Source organism: Prunus avium, chromosome 2, assembly GCF_965620075.1.
Source record: "Prunus avium chromosome 2, drPruAviu1.hap1.1, whole genome shotgun sequence".
NCBI classification, from domain to species: domain Eukaryota; kingdom Viridiplantae; phylum Streptophyta; class Magnoliopsida; order Rosales; family Rosaceae; genus Prunus; species Prunus avium.
The window spans coordinates 38,219,401-38,237,259 of record NC_142285.1 but is presented as its reverse complement, the minus strand read 5'-3'; the positions used below and the strand labels follow the sequence as shown (position 1 = coordinate 38,237,259).

Below are 17,859 nucleotides of genomic sequence, written 5' to 3'. Positions count from 1 at the left end.
TGAGTGGCCTGATCATTGGTACTGCGATCAGAGGTGAGTGCTACACTTTGTGATAAGGAGAGGGAAGACATCCTCTTCAGCAACTGTTCTTCCTGTATTAACAAATCATAAAATTCATCAAAGGTTAGAGAGGGTCGAAGATGAAGGGAGGCAGTAAATTCTTTGTATTCATGGCCTAGGCCATCGAGTATATAATCAATAAGTTCGCCATCAGAAATTAAGGTGCCAGCCGCAGTGACAGAATCAAAGAGAGACTTGGCGTGGATCAAATAATCAGCAACTGACTTTTCTGGATCCTTTTTGAGGGTGCGTATCTGATCTCGCAGGGTACGAATATAAGTTTTGGACAGGGGTGACAGTCGTTTCTCAAGCAGCGTCCATGCCTCATATGCTGTAGAACATGGAATCAGAAGGGTCTTAATAGAAGATGAAGCCGTGGCCTTGATCCAACTTAAGACTAGTTTGTCTTTTGAATAGGCTGGATTGAGAGAACCATCGGGAAGTTTCTTCTGAGGATGGGTTTCTGTCTTAATCACATCTTCCAGATCATGTAATTCTAGTACATCTTCAAACTGAGATTTCCAACAGAGAAAATTATTACGATCCATTGGTGTTGTAAACAAGTGAGCGATATTGAAAGAAGTTGGAATAGAAGATGGTGTGGTGGTCATGGTATTTTGAAAAGTAGTCTGAGAGACAGAAGAAGAGTTTATAGGAGAGGAAGAGTTTGTCATTAGGATCGAAAAGGGGTTGCTAGCCTCTGCGAGGCTCTGATACCATGTAGAGAAATAACTAGGGTTTAGAGAAGAATAAGAAGTAGAATAGAAAGAACACCCCACGATGAGTATTCTGGTTGTATTGGATTTCTTTTATATGCTATACAGTTGACTTTGTACATGAGTATAAACAGAGTAAATTATACAAACGGTAAAACATAAAATAGGCAGTTCCAAGATTATAGGGATTGATTGAGATAATGAAGCAATCACACTTGAATGGCTACAGACTGCCGTGACTTGTGGGGAGTGCCTTGCATATTCATTGGCTGATGGGTAGGATGCTCTTCAAATTTGTGCCAAATCCAGCAGTAAGAGATTTATGTACAGTAAGCACAGGACATTCTAACGGTTACAAAGCCCAGTACGAATTGATAATAAACTTGAATAATTGAACAGGCCACAATATGTAGATTTAATTTATGATATATATGCCTTCACCAGATCTGTGTAATTGCAGACCAAACCTGTCCTTGGACAAGTAATCTTACCGTCATTCTTCCTGGCCATTTCTTCAAGAGCCTGCCAAAACATAAAATAAGTAAAGAATATTTCCAGACTAAACAGCCAAGATCGTCCAATACTAGTAAAATGCATGCGAACCTTAGAGCTGTAGACATAGCCATTGGGCAAGACTTGTGGTGGGTTCTCTGTGTCCATTAGTTCCTTAGTTATGTAGCAAACAAGCTTCGAGTGATGCTGCTTAGAATAAGGTAATGGCTGGGCAAGTTTCCGGAAACCCTCCTGTGATAGTGGATCCTCCTTGGTGCAATCATCGTCGTAACAGTATCTGATTCAGGTCAAGGCTAAACAACACATCTGAATACAATTAGCAGCTATAATGCATGTCCTCACGTCCTAAAGGTGAATGAGAAGTGCCCAAATGCCAATCAAGGGAGATACAGCGTTGGTTTTTCAACCACCATTATGACCACCTGATGGCTGAAAATTATAACTTACAACCCCTAAGTTAGCAAAAAATTGGAGATAATACTAAATTTTCATAACGTAACAGATAAATAACTACTGTTAATGGATACGGGGTTTTCAGAGCAGACAGGCCTGCTTGCAGATAAATATTCAGCAAAGGCTCAAGAGTCATGCCATATAACTTGCAAAATTCCTGTTTGAATTGGTCAACCAGGTAGTCCCATTGCTTCGGCTCAAATAACACCTGGAAAGCATAAGCAACCAAAGCAAAATTGAAATAACATACCAGAGATTAACCTGTAATATACAGTTCCAAGATGAAATAAAACCACTAAAGCAAAAAATCTCACTAAAATGTATAGTTCAAAATATATATCTCCCAAGGAGATGGCAGAAATATTGAGTCAATTATTCTTGAAAACCTAGGCCTGTATATCAATTGTTACACAAGAACTCATGTGACATCTTAGGATTCCTTATAGGTATGCTGAAGGCTGGATAAACAACGGAGACATAAAAATTAATGAGTGAGAAACGTATCCCAAAAGGTACTTACTACCATCACAAAGAGATGATGCAGACAGACATGTGCTAGCTTGTGGCTTGTGGCTTGTGGTCAACAAAACATCTCTCCTATATGGTAAGTTCAACTAAACATCGGTACCATATATAGCACATTTCTATTCTAGTGAAAAATTTAGTCCAGTTGATTCCCACAAAAGAACAGGGGAAAACAGAGAGACCATGGTCTCAAAAGCTTTTTTTTGTTTATTGTTTACTTTATTTCCCTTAAATGTGTGTATGCCTAGTCCAACAAAATTTCAGCACAGTTAACTTCAGTTCAGATAAGTAGCAACTGATAATGCTGGCAACGCATTAAAGTACTCACCTTGTATGTAGCACATTCAGTAGTACTCTTATAAGCTACTGTTACAAAGACCCGCTGCAATTCTTTCATATGAGTAGTTCCCCATGGTGCAAGGTATTTCTGAGCATATGTGATAGCTCGCAAGTTATTTTCAGCTCGAACCAACTCTATAAACTCTTGCAGTCGCAGCTGAAACTCAAATTTACTCTGCCATAAATAAAGCATTCAGCATTAGACATGCTAATACCAAATTTTTTATGCAGTACAGTAATAACTGCAATTCAATTGGTATAACAGTCAACAGGAACATTTTCCTAGCTATCTAATTTGAGATAAAAAGCATTTCAGGGTACCAACTCAAATAAATTAATTTCAAGAACACTGTATCTTTCGACCAAAAAAGAACACTGTATCAGAAATTGACATTACGAGATTAAGTATGCCATTGCATCTGGCTTAAATACACAGCATTCATCATTCAGAATGGAGAGACTCTTAGTTTGCTTGCAACAGAAACCCAATATTACAATTAACTATCTACCAGTTGTCTGTTGCTTCAGCTTTCACTTCTATGTTCTCCACAGCTACTGTTACTTCACCGGTAGCCATGCAAAACACAAATTAACCTTTCTTCTTCTTCCTTTTTTTTTTTTTTTTTTTTTTTTTTTTTCCTGTTTTGTTTTGTTTTGTTTTTATTTTTGCAGAAACTGAATCTGATCTTGCTAGAATTCTGGAATGCAAATGATGGAGCAAATCCCCTTTAAATCTCAAATTTTCTTTCTACAACTTAAGTCAAGTTTATAAGAATGGTAGATGCATGTTTGGTCCAAGTTAGGCGGCCACGTGACCAGTGGCGGATCCAGGATTCAAAAGCCAAGTAAGCGAAACTTACCTTAAAAACTCGACGGTATGAGTGAATTTTATTTATAAAAATAAAAAGATACACCTAGTAAGGGAGGACATAATGAGTCTTACCCTCAAATATGCATATACATAAATAAAAGTATAACAAAAGCATTGTACTAGATGATGACCCATCATTCTTTTTATTAAAAAAAGAGAACAAATTCTTTGTTTTCTTAGGGTTCCGATTGTGATCCGACATGATAAAAGATAACATATTTAATCAAATATCACAGCAAAAAATCAAACAAATTCTCATAATAACATCAATGTCTTTAATGAAACATTAACATACCAACATCAAATCAAACATCTCAACAATACCAACATCAAATCAAACATCTCAACAAAGAGGAGACAATACTCAATTTCAAAGACCTAATTAATTTCAACAAAATCCCAAATTATAATTCATTTCTAATTAAACCTTAGAATACTCAATTTCAAATTAAAATTAAAATTAAGATGCATACATGTATTTTAGGAAAACCCCAAAAAGAGAAAACAATTAAAGAGGAGAGAATGAGAAATACTTGTTAACAAGGAAGGAGAAGGTATCTTTTGTTTTTTTGAAGTATAATATAAGTGGGCATAGCCCATGGTTGGAGTGGAGAATGTCGATTGGGCTGGAGCATTTGAGTTGACATTGCTTTTATTGTTTTTGTTAAATGAGAAAGTTTGAGTGGGCTGGGCTATTGTTTTTGTTAAGGGGAAACATTTGAGTGGATTGGGGTTGAGTAGGCAAAAGAGATATAATTGTATTAAGTATTGGGTAATATTTGGTTTGGCTAAAAATGGAGTAGGCGGCTGCCTACCCTGCCCTTAGGGTAGGACCGCCCCTGCACGTGACGCATTTGTGCCCGCAGCAACCCAATGAGAGGCAATTGGCAGCAAGACTTGTGCCCGCAGCAACCCATATGAATTATAAACACATATGAAAGACCAAGAAATCATATAATATAATTGACTAACACCTTAAAAATAATAAATCACGTGTAAACACCCATATAGTTATGTATATATTTGTCAGGAGTCCAGCAGTATTTTTTATTTTTTTTTAAATTCTAGACTCAGATAAGAAATAGATCTGGACTTCCTAGAGTCAACGAGTACCACCGCCAACTTTATTAAATTGTTTAAGCATTGTTTAAGTCTAATTTTTTTTTTATGGATAATTTTTCTTCATTTAATCTTTTTAAATAACTTCATAATTTAATTTTTTGAACAATTTGACCTAAAAAAATTGAAATTCCACAAATATAATTTTATTCTAAAAGAAAACACACAACATAATTTCAAAAGAAAACACACAATACTTCAAATTCACCATACATGAAACCCAATAGAAATAAACTAATATCACCATCATGGGGGCATGGGTAATGACCTAGTCTAATAATCATGAGCTTGGATATACATTACATGACCTATGACAAGGTTATCAAGGGAAGCCAAAAGAAAAATTAGCTAGAATAACTCAACACCTCATGTGTAACATGCAAATTGCTATTCTGCGAATCGATTACGATTGCATTTGACAATTCAAACGACTTTCATCTTGAAAACAATTTTACAAAATTATTTTAGAAATTTGTTTAGCTCCATTTACACATGCAATTTACTATGCATGTGTATATATATATATATAGTCAACCTAAAAAACAGAAAGGAATCACTATTTGATTTAAGGATCAATATTATGTTGTGGTTAGGGGAAAACTTCTCAGTAATGGGATCTAAACACAATTTGTAAGTGTATGCATTTTGAGTTTTTCTTTTGGCTTCCCTTGATAATATTGTAATAGGACATACATTGTAATCACCCAAGCTCAAGCTTAGTTTAAGAATAGTTTCACTAAGTGTTCTTATCTGGCTGCTATCTTATGGAAGATCAATTATATTGACAAAGGTAATTTGTGCATTGCATCATATTGCATTCATTAGATTTCTTAAGATAATAACTAGTCATCTTGTTTTCGTATGACTAGTCATCTTTTGCATCAATAAGTTTCTGGATCCTACCAAACATTTTTGTCTTATTCTACAAATTTTCTCAGCTGCCATGTGTACTATTCTGACCTATGAATTTTGGGTAAATACCCATTGATTCCTCATTTGGTAGCCGTCAATTTTGAGGTGAGGTTTTGAAAAGGTTTCTCTATCCTTTTGCTTCGTCTTCTTCCTCAAGAGAAAACCACCATTTTCATTTATGAGTTTTCTAAATTGATTTTCGAAAACTGCTTTTGAAATATGAAATCTGCATCTAGCTAGAACACAATTGCCGTTTGAATATTATGTTGTGATTAGGGGAAAACTTCTCAGTAATGGGATCTGAACACAATTGCCGTTTGAAGATCTCTACATGATTGCATAGACCTTGAAATGATTTGCATTTTATAGAGTCAAGGAGTACCGCCGCCAACTTATAAGGCTATCTTTTCAGGTAAACAAAATACAGCAACTTGGTTCAATTTATCAAGCTAGCAAATGTATCATTCTTGCTTTCATTGAAACTTGAAACTGAACCCTAAGCCCCCTACTTCTCCACACTCGCATTATCGTACTATTTGAATAGGTTTTGGTCAAGAACTTGATAATAAACTGTAAAATGTAATTTTGCATATATATACATGTTCAAGTTCCCAATAGTAATGCCAGGTTGAGGAATGACCACAATTTTCCCAATCCCAGGGCAAGTTCTTACACCGGAATTGACTAATTGACTAAAAATTACAGCGAATACAAGAAAAAGTAATTAATAAAATTTGATTAAAAGTTCATAATTGCAATTGCATTTGGCAATTAATTCAATCCGACTTGCAGACTTCGGTTTCTTAGGAGAAAGGTTTTACTACGAATTCGACGAGGCTGAACGCTTGCCAAGTCCTTGGCCATAAGAACCAGAACTTCAACTTCACCGATGGCCCGAAAACTTAAAGCAGAGATGGGCAACTCCTTAGGAAAAGCGGTATCTTTAGATCGTACCCAATAATCTATAAGGTCATCTCCACTGTGATTTAAACGTTCTTCTTCATTGCGGTATTCTGTCCAGTACTCGTTTGTCACCGCCACAACTCCCCTCACGATGAAGAACATCTTTTCCACTAACTCATTCAATCCAATAATGTACTCATCTTGATACTTTTCTGCCATAAGATGCTCACTTATTTCTTTCAACACTTGCTCATCCATATGCTTAAGCCTTTCCACCTAGATTAATTAGATACCATATTATTTGTTTAAGCAAAGAAGAGAGAATTAAGTATAAACATGTATATATATATATATAGGAACTTACATTCTTTAGCATAGTCAACAGATCCTGAGTCAAAGGCTCCGATGGAGGGAGGGTGATCTGAGTCTCCCTTGTGAACAACTTGGACTTGAAATCAGAGACTACACTCTTCAAGTCGTCGGCTGTGAGAGCAAGGATTTTAACAGGACGGGAGCCGCGTAACGCAGAACCAGTTGCCAAAGGTAGTTTGGCAGGAAAGGAGCTATGTGATGCCCAAGTTGTAACCCAATGTACCAGTTCTTCTCCATAGAAACCTCCCATTTCACGGGTTTCTGACCCTTCGATGATGCTATCGCTTTCGATGGATACAACTCCCCGCACCACAAAGAACATCATTTCAAGTGGTTCCTTCTCTCGAATAATATAGGTGTTGACAGTACTGTAGGCCCTGGGCTTAAGAAGCTTGGAGATTGCTTCCAACACTTGTTTGTCCATTTTTTGAAAAATTTTCACCTAGAGTTAGATAGATATATGATATTGTTAATTACTAAGAAAAGTATTTATAAAGCAAATCTAAAGTACGTATAGCTGTGAGGATGAAAATGGTTTTAAAGCAAATCTAAAAATATTGTTACTTGATATATAGAGTAGAGATGGAAAGCAACTTACTTTCTTTAGCCTAGTCAACCGGACAGAAGTAAAAAGATCTAACTCAGAGGCGATCTTGCTGAAATGTGGCACGAAGTTATCATTAGAGGCAAAATTTTTCAAGACTTCTGGTTTAAGATAGAGGATTTCAGCATCGTTTGAGACTACTGTAGCCGTACAGGTGGACAAGGGTAGCACCTCAGGAAAAGACTTATCCAGTACCCATTCAACAAGTTCTTCTCCGAAAAAATTTCCTGCACGATCCATCTCATTATTTTTTATCACCTCTCCCCTCGTGACGAAGAACATCATACTAAGTGGTCGGTTCTCTTGAACAATATCGACATCATGTCGATAGCGATGAGGTAGAAGAAGCGCAGACATTGCTTTCAATACTTGTTTATTCATAGTTTGAAGCTTTGGCACCTAGGGTTGGATGCATTAATTTAACAAACTTAATGAGAAAATTATATAAATCAAATAAGTAACATCATCATTGTATAGATATGTGGCAAGGGGTTTGTAGCTCATGTATTTACACATGCACCCGAGGTCCTAGGTTCGATTTCCTCCTTCCTCAATATCACTTGTAAAAAAAAAATTAATTGTACATGTATAGATATGTATTCCGGAGAGAGAGGAACTTACTTGTTGTAGCATAGCCACCTTGTCACAAGTCAAAAGCTCCCACTCAGAATCCGTTAGATGACTCATCTCCAACTTGTCGAAATCTGACCTGAATCTGGTGCCTATACTGGCCATGTCGCTGGCCGAGAGAACAAGGGCTTCAACATAACTGGCCCAAACAGACTCGGTTGCTATGGGTCTTGTCCCCTCATGGAAGGACGTCCATGATGGCCAAACTAGGAGTTTCTCTCCGTATACATCTCCCGCATGTCTTTGCAACTCAGTAGAACATTCTTTCTTTTTAATGGATACGCGTCCGTCCACGATGAAAAGCATCATTTCAAGTGGTTCACCCTCTCCAATAATGGTTTCATTAGCATACTTCATGGGATTAAGATGCTTGGCGATTTCTATCAAAACTTGTTCGTTCATGTTTCGAAGTAATGGCACCTAGGTTTAGATAAAATATTTTAAGAAATGGAACCAGCAATTAAAAATCTAATAAATAACCTTGTATTATATATATAGGTCCGATAAGAATTTGTGTTAAGGACTAGTTCATATTGGACTTTTTAGTCAATTAATTTTTTTATATGTACCATACATGCAGTCCAATAACTGAAATTAGAAGTCATTAACTAACATTGTGAAAAATTAAATATGGTCAGGCTTATATATTACTAAAGCGGTAAGTTTGTATGAACCCTACCTTCTTCAGCCTAGTCAACGGCGTGCAATGACTTTTGATGTAGTTTTGAAGTTCGGGGGGAATAATAGAGAGGATTTCCTTCTTTACATCAATATCGGAGTTTTCTTCAAGTTCTTGTCGCACCTTTGCCATGACCTCTGACTTTGTACGCAGGGGGATGCCATTTTCAGATAACCATATTTCTACACCTGGGCCTACTTTTTCTGTCAACTTCTGTTCAATTTTCTTCTTGCGTCTGTGCGACTCTAATCTTTCAGTATCTGACTGCAGATAGGTCTATTTCACAACAAGAAGGTTCAGTTCATTAATTTTAATTTATTTATTATATATATGGTTAATTTCAATTCAGTTCATTAACTCTTAAGGTATGTTTGTCCCTTCACTCTCAATTTTATCAATCATGTACCCTAATCTTTTTAATTTTTGTGGTGAATTGGTTTTAGCTATCAAAATTTCCATTAATATTGTCTACGTGGCATGCATGGGTCCAACATTTTCGATGCTTTCGATGTCAGTTGAAGGGTATTTTCGATCAATTTGTGTCTTCCGCAAGTAACTATGACACATTTTTTGCAAGTTTGGGCGAGAAGGCACCAATTGTCCAAAAATACCCTTCAACTAACATTGAAAGAAACAAATAGGCGAGACTCAGGCCTGCCATGTATGCAATTAACGGAAATTTTGATAGTTGGAACCAGATTGCAAAAAATTAAAAAAATTAGGGTACATAATTGTTAAAATTGAGAGTGCATGAACAAACATACCTTAAGGGTGAGAGTTCAGAATACTAAAGTGAAATTAACCCCCATATATATATACAGGGATATAAAAAGCTGGCCAACATATATACAAAGATGCGTACTCAAATGAGAAACGAAAAAAAGAAGCATGAGGAGATATAAGCTTAAAGAAAGCAATTTTATATAAAGATTCACCGCACCAACCTGCAAATTCCCAATGAGATATACGAATAGTAGCAAGCCGATCACAGATATAAAAGTCACAAAGAGGATTTCCCATGTATTGGTACTCGGCTGGAGATTTGAAGCAAGAGAACTGCAAAAATGAAATGGCCGATCACAACACATTTGTATTTTTAGTTACATTTGTAATTATAGCTCACTGCATGATCAAAGAGTGTCATATGTACAAACCTCAAATTCCGCAGGCCCCAACTAAAACTATTAAAAAACTTCAAGGGATAGTTTGTTGACCACAATATACCCGACTGAAGGACATTTAGATATATACCAAAATCAAATAGAGCTGTATTTGATGGATTAATAGGGCATAAATCATTTAGAATCGTAATATTTCTCAACATATGATGATCATTACAGTCAAAAGAAGTAGGATCACATCCATTTTCATATCGACATGCATGTTGCCAGCAACTTGTCATTCGTTGAATAGCAAAAAAATACCAAAAAGCCCCAAGTACCTAAAGAAACCAACAAGCTAGTTAGATTGAACTTTTAAGAAAGTTTGAAACAACGCTAATAAGTTCTCATAAAAAGAAAATTTCATACGTCATTGTGTTGCAGGTATAATTCAATATGAAGTATGCACCTCCTATTGTTGTTGTTGTCATGATATTATTGCACGGTTGCACCATGTTTGTGTGTGTATACATGTTTTTGAATCACATGAGGTGAGTACTATGAACCTAAACTTTTATCAAGAAATAAGATATCAAATAATATTATACTTCAGCATATGTGAGTTATGTCAGTTGGCCAGGACATTGAGTCTACCCTCTTCAATTTCGAATCTCCATCTCCATAGATTAGATTAATTTAAAATAATTAGACTATCACTTATATCAAATAAAAAAAACAATAGCTTGTTCAACATTTATTTAAAGTAGATTAACTTTTTAAAATTAAAATGATGAAGAAATTGAAAAACTTACATGACTAGCAAGGATGTACAAAAAAAAATTGAGTACACCTTTAACCCATAATGCAATCTGTCCTTTGAAAGGTTTTTTAGGTTTCTTGCATGATAGGTAGATGCGAAGAACTCGTGGTACATATTGCACCATAACTAGAAAGTTCATGAGCTTCCTGAAAGATCTTGAGCCCCTCATTTTTGAAAATAAAATGAGAATTACTACCTGTCCAGGACACATTGCAATGTTAATATCAACTGTTAACATATCGTGAGACAAAATATTGAATTAATTTAGATATTTGCCTGTCCTGTATCACATTTCATATATTGGGGTGCAATATATCACATTTCAATTATTCAGTACCATAAATGGTCCTAATTTCTAATAACTTTATAGTGAAATTAATATATATATATCCTAGCACACCATTGCATGCAGACAAAAACAGTGAGATTGGAAAAGCAATTAACTACTCGATCTAGAGTCCAGATCAAAGCAAAGGCTTTTGTTCATACCTGTGTAAGAGGAAGAATAGCCAAAATGTCAACTATGATGGACGACTCCCATATCTCTTTAGTTATACTTGGTTTTGGAACTTCGTTGCTTACTTCAGGTAATAACTCACGAAAGCTTTTGATGAGTGATGTTATTAACTTGGAGGAGCAACTTTCAGGAAGAAATCGCTTGATCGAAGGTGAACAATTTTCAAATCTACAAACTTGAAAAATAATATTGGCTATATAAAATAGATCTGTGACTGATCGTAAGATGAGAGCTGTAATCTTTAAGTTGTTGTCCAACTTCAGACACTTGATATCGTCGTTGAGGATAGGAATGTAGAGGAACAAAGGATCCAGTAAAACGGCAAACACACATGATGTTATAAATATGCAATTCCACTTTAGACATGATTTTTGTACATCTTCTGCACTGCTGGGCAAGAGAAACAAGGAACATAAAATTACGCCTATCAAAACATTTAAAGAACCCAAGTAACAAAATCCTTATCAAGAGAGACAGAAGAAGTTTGATAATGTAAGAACTTTATTGATAAGCATGTGAAATATTTGCACATATATATAAAAAGAAATTCTCCTATGCAGACATCTGGAAATTATTACTAGTAAATGCTATGTATTTTATACTACCTCTCCATGATATATATTAAAGATGATTAAATATTTGGCTGTCGTTAAATTGCAACACAGCCATATATGCAGATATGCAGGTCCTATTGTTTGATAGAACATTTATTTAAGAAAGGAAAAATCAAAATGATGCATGTGCTTCAAGTTGTGGAAACTAAACCTTGCAACGTTCTCTTCACCGGTAGCCGCCATGCAGAACTCAAACTCCTTTTTCCTTTTTTTTTTTTTTTTTTTTTTGGTTGTTGCTGTTTTGCAGAAGCTGAATCTTGCTAGCTAGAAGTCTGGAGTTTGCAAATGATGGAGCAAATCCATTTTGAAACCAAATTTGAGATCTCAAATTTTCTACAACTGAAGTCAAGTTATAACAATGGTAGATATATGTAGATGCGCATTAGTCCACAATTAATAGAACTGACTTCAAATAAATACTTATAATCATGCACTAGTTCACATTTATCAAGTTGAAATAAAATAATAGTTCATTCTGCTAACTTGTTTGAATTCATAAATCGCGGTATTAGTTGTCATAAATTAAAAATATTTTCCATACTGTGCTTGGTAAGAAAAAAAATTAAGTCTCCATATCCTTTTTTTGGTTGTGAGAACATGAAGGTAAAAAGTCTCACATTGAAAAGTTGAGAAACTTAACAAGAACTTATAAAGAGTTGGGCTACTCCCCCATTGCCAATCAGTCACATTCTCATAATAGTTTACTTCTTTCTCACCAACTAAATGCAAATTTTGTTCATAACGTAGTTAATTCATGAGCGAACTCTTCCCACTAGTGTAGCCAATGAGAGGCAACTTCATTGTAAACAATAATTGTGGCTAAGTGACCAAGAAATCAAAGATTAATTTTCTGGTTGATGACCCAAATTAATCTAAATAATAATACTAAACCTCGGGTGTAACATGCAAATTGTTATTTAATTAAAACTTCGCAGTTGTTAATAGCGTTTTGACGATCCAGATTCCAGACAATCCAAACAAACTTCTAGACTCTCATTTTAAAAACAATTTTACCACATTCTGGGAGATTGGTTTTAGCTCCATTCACACATGCCAATTAAATACATATGGATTTGGTTTACGGACCATTATTTTGTTGTGTGATTAGGGGAAAATCCCTCGCTAATCGGGTTTGAATATCTCAAAAAGATTGCATGACCTTGAAATGACTTGCATTTTATAGGTCAACGAGTACCCCCAAAACTTACAAAATACAAATAAATATACAGCAACATGGCTCATTTTCATCTGCTGCTATATCAAATTAGCAAATGCATCATTCTTGCGTTCATTGAAACTTGAAACTGAACCCTAAGCCCCTTACTTCTCCACACTCGCACTATCACTATCGTACACATTAAAGAAAAGCTAATAAATTCAATAAAAGCAATGTTGAATAGGTTTTGGTCAAGAACTCGATAATAAACTGTAAAATGTAATTTTGCATATATACATGTTCAAGTTCCCAATGGAATGCCAGGTTGAGGAATGACCATAATTTTCCCAGGCAAGTTCTTACAACGGAATTTGTGCCAAATCCAGCAGTAAGAGATTTATGTACAGTAAGCACAGGACATTCTGACAGTTACAAAGCCCAGTACGAATTGATAATAAACTTGAATAATTGAACAGGCCACAATATGTAGATTTAATTTATGATATATATGCCTTCACCAGGTCAGTGTAATTGCAGACCAAACCTGTCCTTGGACAAGTAATCTTACCGTCATTCTTCCTGGCCATTTCTTCAAGAGCCTGCCAAAACATAAAATAAGTAAAGAATATTTCCGGACTAAATAGCCAAGATCGTCCAATACTAGTAAAATGCGTGCGAACCTTAGAGCTGTAGACATAGCCATTGGGCAAGACTTGTGGTGGGTTCTCTGTGTCCATTAGTTCCTTAGTTATGTAGCAAACAAGCTTCGAGTGATGCTGCTTAGAATAAGGTAATGGCTGGGCTAGTTTCCGGAAACCCTCCTGTGATAGTGGATCCTCCTTGGTGCAATCATCGTCGTAACAGTATCTGATTCAGGTCAAGGCTAAACAACATATCTGAATACAATTAGCAGCTATAATGCATGCACTCACATGCTAAAGGTGAATGAGAAGTACCCAAATGCCAATCAAGGGAGATACAGCGTTGGTTTGTCAACCACCGTTATGACCACCTGATGACTGAAAATTATAACTTGCAACCCCTTAGTTAGCAAAAAATAGGAGATAATACTAAATTTTCATAACGTAACAGATAAATAACTACTGTTAATGGATACGGGGTTTTCAGAGCAGACAGGCCTGCTTGCAGATAAATATTCAGCAAAGGCTCAAGAGTCATGCCATATAACTTGCAAAATTCCTGTTTGAATTGGTCAACCAGGTAGTCCCATTGCTTCGGCTCAAATAACACCTGGAAAGCATAAGCAACCAAAGCAAAATTGAAATAACATTCCAGGATTAACCTGTAATATACAGTTCCAAAGATGAAATAAAACCACTAAAGCAAAAAATCTCACTAAAATGTATAGTTCAAAATATATATCTCCCAAGGCCTGTATATCAATTGTTACACAAGAACTCAAGTGACATCTTAGGATTGCTTATAGGTACGCTGAAGGCTGGATAACCAACGGAGACATAAAAATTAATGTGCAAGAAACATATCCCAAAAGGTACTTACTACCATCACAAAGAGATGATGCAGACAGACACGTGCTAGCTTGTGGCTTGTGGCTTGTTGCTTGTGGTCAACAAAACATCTCTCCTATATGGTAAGTTCAACTAAACATGGGTACCATATAGCACATTTCTATTCTAGTGAACAGTTTAGTCCAGTTGATTCCCACGAAAGAACGGGGGAAAACAGAGAGACCATGGTCTCAAAAGCTTTTTTTGGGTTTATTGTTTACTTTATTTCCCTTAAATGTCTGTATGCCTGCCTAGTCCAACAAAATTGCAGCACAGTTAACTTCAGTGCAGATAAGTAGAAACTGATAATGCTGGCAACGCATTCAAGTACTCACCTTGTATGTAGCACATTCAGTAGTACTCTTATAAGCTACTGTTACAAAGACCCGCTGCAATTCTTTCATGTGAGTAGTTCCCCATGGTGCAAGGTATTTCTGAGCATATGTGATAGCTCGCAAGTTATTTTCAGCTCGAACCAACTCTATAAACTCTTGAAGTCGCAGCTGAAACTCGAATTTACTCTGCCATCAATAAAGCATTCAGCATTAGACATGCTAATACCAAATTTTTTATGCAGGGCAGTAATAACTGCAATTCAATTGGTATAACAGTCAACAGGAACATTTTCCTAGCTATCTAATTTGAGGTAAGAAGCATTTCAGGGTACCAACTCAAATAAATGAATTTCAAGAACATTGTATCAGAAATTGACATTACGAGATTAAGTATGCCATTGCATCTGGCTTAAATACACAGCATTCATCATTCAGAATGGAGAGACTCTTAGTTTGCTTGCACCAGAAACCCAATATTACAATTAACTATCCAATCGTTGCACATTTAACTTCACAAGCAGCTATCAGAAATTTAGCAGAATCAACATACATTTGGAAATTGGAAGCAATGCAGTTACCACTATGGGGGATCTTTCACATCCATATAGCAGCAAAATGACTAAGAATGTATGAAAGAACTATTACTTTCATCTCCTAGTATGTAGTCCAAGAGCCAGGACAAATAAGATGAAACGATCACCATCTTAGCTTATGTAGAGAATATTCCTATGCTACTTTCTTTCAAAAACAAGCAACAGAACAGATGATTTTACAGATATTAGCAAACTCATCTAACCCACCAATTATTAGCAAGCTTCCCTTCCCTCCCATTCCTCCAAGTACATACCTTGGATTTCTTCAACCTTGACTTGTTCTCGGCACACCAGGCTAGGGCAGGACCTACCTCCTTATTCTGAAGAGCTTCTATAACCTTTTTTGCTTCTTGGAACACATCAATATCAACAAGATCCTGACACATAAGAAACTAATCAGGTTCCCAACATTTATAATCTGAAAATATGGGAAAATTCTGCAAGCTGCACAAGCAATAAGAGAGAAGGCATTCTAACATGCCAGTGAACCTTGGCAGATCTTCTAAGAAGAGGAAGCCATTATCGAATCAATAAGCTGCTTTCCTTCACTCGAATAAACTTTGTGAACTATAAAACCATTGGGCCAACCTATAATTTCACTCTTTTTCTTTCTTTCATAAAACATTCTTGGCCAAGCTATAATTTAGCTGAACACTTCCTTCATTGATTTCAATAAAATAATTTATGTCCATGGTTAGAAAAAGTGAAGATGAATCGCCCTCTTCAAATTCTAAAATAGTGCACATTACTGGATAATGAACATGATGATAACAGAACGGTTTGATTCCCAGAAATATGATAACATTGTCACCCTTTCCAAGTTCTTTCATTCCAATACAATTAAACTACAATAATTCATGATATTCAAACCTTCAATGAATTCATAATTAATTGGAAGAACAATACTGTTGACAGAACAATATATAATTTCACCTAATCTGGGACAGGAAATCAAAACAACCTGAATATTTCTGCTTTCCGCCAGTTTTGCTGCAGTGTCATAATAAGACATCCGCAACATGTAGTCCACTAGGATCCGATTCAAGCGTGTGTTATTCCAATCAGACAAACTCTCCACATCTGCTGATTCTAAATGGTCAAGCCGAGCCCGGCACCTCTGCGCCTGCAAGTGCTCTGTCCTACTCCCTTCCTCCAACTAAACCACAAGAAGACATATCAATCAGTTGCCAAATTCAATTACTCAATTTTAAATATCAAATAATGAACAAGCACAAATATCCAATCCGGATAAGCTAAACGTCAATTCAGATCGAGGAATTTCAATGGTTCAATACTCAAGCTCACTCATTGCCAAGCTAAGCAAGTTAGCAAATTTCAAATTACCCTCTGTTTGGTTTCCGAGAAAAACCTGGGGAAAGCAACAAAAAACTAGATTCTAAATTCTCGAATTCATCAAATTCCAATTGTTTCCTCCCTCCTACTCCCTCACCAACCAAACATGGAAAAAAGAAAAGCTAAGCTAGGGTTTAGAAATGCAATACCTTTCGTTTGAGCCCTTGCAACCTGGAGACAAGAGAACTAAGATGATTAACGGCGTCGTCCGACGACATGTCGTCGCGGTCGGCGGCTTCGGAGACGCCGTTAATAACGGCGGACATCTCCCTCTCGACAACACGGTGGTTGGCTCGGATCGTCTTCTTGTAGTGCTCGAAGGGGACTCTGAGGAACTGGTGCTCGAGCTTCAGGGACTCCGACAGGTGGCTCAGCTTCGATGACGGAGCGGCCGCGGCGGTCGGGCCTGGGCTTGGGCCCGGTGACGTGGCGGAGCCGTTGGGAAGCGAATCCATCTCCATCGGGGAAGTAGAAGAAGCAGAAGAGATAGAAAGATTGATTGGAGATTTGAGTGTGGGAGTTAAGAAATTACAGAGAGAGGAAAGAGTGAGGACAAAGGCAGATGGGGGAAGAGAATAGAAAGTTGATTGCAGTGAAACTAGAAGTGGGAGACATAAAACGACCGCGTTGCGATTTCGTGGGCTTTTCTATAACGGTCTCAACTTCTTTTCTTTTTTCGCGAGAAAATACTTCATTTATATAGGCCCAATTTAAGCAAGGACACGCTAAGCCCAAAAAACAAAACCCAAAAACCTTTTTTTTTTTTTGTTCTTATATTATATAAAACATGTTCTCATGTGAAAAGGCTAAAATGACCTATAATGATATGCATCATGACCTATAACAAAGAGGTACACGCTGATGAGCTTTCGGATGGATAATCTTTGAATCTCAGTTTTATGTATTGAGTTCCTACGGCCTTTTTACTTTTTCTTTTTTTTAAAATAAATAAATAAATTTTGTTAATGGCAGGCTTTTGATTTGGTTTTCCACTTTAGTCTAAGAATGGCTTGAGTTTGAAGTTATACTATACTAATCTATTTTATCCACTTTAGGACTTAAATAATAATGGAATGTTTATGCTCTCCAATTTACATGTTTATAGCACCACAGTAAAAAAGTGCACACTCAGGTTCAATTTAGGGA

General features: G+C 36.3%; 2 protein-coding genes across 3 annotated transcripts; both read right to left on the bottom strand.

The window, feature by feature from the left end:
- Positions 1-1,073: 1,073 nt before the first annotated feature.
- Positions 1,074-17,294, bottom strand: LOC110761071 (LisH/CRA/RING-U-box domains-containing protein). 2 transcript variants are annotated; one of them, XM_088248292.1, is made up of 7 exons: positions 16,863-17,294; positions 16,322-16,516; positions 15,615-15,737; positions 2,596-2,781; positions 1,817-1,950; positions 1,380-1,566; positions 1,074-1,298 (listed from the first exon to the last, which is right to left on the bottom strand). In XM_088248292.1, the coding sequence occupies exons 1-7, from the start codon at positions 17,172-17,174 to the stop codon at positions 1,197-1,199; spliced, it is 1,239 nt and encodes a 412-aa protein (XP_088104418.1). In that variant the 5' UTR covers positions 17,175-17,294; the 3' UTR covers positions 1,074-1,196. The 2 variants fall into 2 exon arrangements, with proteins under 2 accessions (XP_088104418.1, XP_021819146.1); XM_021963454.2 differs by lacking the exons at positions 1,074-1,298; positions 1,380-1,566; positions 1,817-1,950; positions 2,596-2,781 and adding exons at positions 13,170-13,502; positions 13,584-13,770; positions 14,021-14,154; positions 14,768-14,953 and having other exon boundaries at positions 16,863-17,290.
- LOC148296984 (uncharacterized) lies at positions 6,280-11,930 on the bottom strand. Its single transcript, XM_088247940.1, has 10 exons — positions 11,899-11,930; positions 11,106-11,523; positions 10,609-10,812; positions 9,851-10,137; positions 9,641-9,752; positions 8,697-8,972; positions 8,009-8,437; positions 7,382-7,786; positions 6,776-7,225; positions 6,280-6,687 (listed from the first exon to the last, which is right to left on the bottom strand). Exons 1-10 carry the CDS (start codon positions 11,928-11,930, stop codon positions 6,280-6,282), a joined length of 3,021 nt encoding a protein of 1,006 aa, XP_088104066.1.
- Positions 17,295-17,859: the final 565 nt, after the last annotated feature.

Excerpts from the sequence above, each read along its gene's own strand:
- LOC148296984 (XM_088247940.1), bottom strand. The coding sequence starts at position 11,930 with ATGGCGGCTACCGGTGAAGAGAACGTTGCAAG. Across the intron at positions 11,524-11,898 it reads GGTGAAGAGAACGTTGCAAG|CAGTGCAGAAGATGTACAAA; the intron begins GTTTAGTTTCCA and ends TCTCTTGCCCAG. Across the intron at positions 7,226-7,381 it reads GGTTGACTAGGCTAAAGAAA|GTGAAAATTTTTCAAAAAAT; the intron begins GTAAGTTGCTTT and ends ATCTAACTCTAG.
- LOC110761071 (XM_088248292.1), bottom strand. The coding sequence starts at position 17,174 with ATGGAGATGGATTCGCTTCCCAACGGCTCCGCCACGTCACCGGGCCCA. Across the intron at positions 16,517-16,862 it reads TGCAAGGGCTCAAACGAAAG|TTGGAGGAAGGGAGTAGGAC; the intron begins GTATTGCATTTC and ends CTTGTGGTTTAG. Across the intron at positions 15,738-16,321 it reads CGGAAAGCAGAAATATTCAG|GATCTTGTTGATATTGATGT; the intron begins GTTGTTTTGATT and ends CTTATGTGTCAG.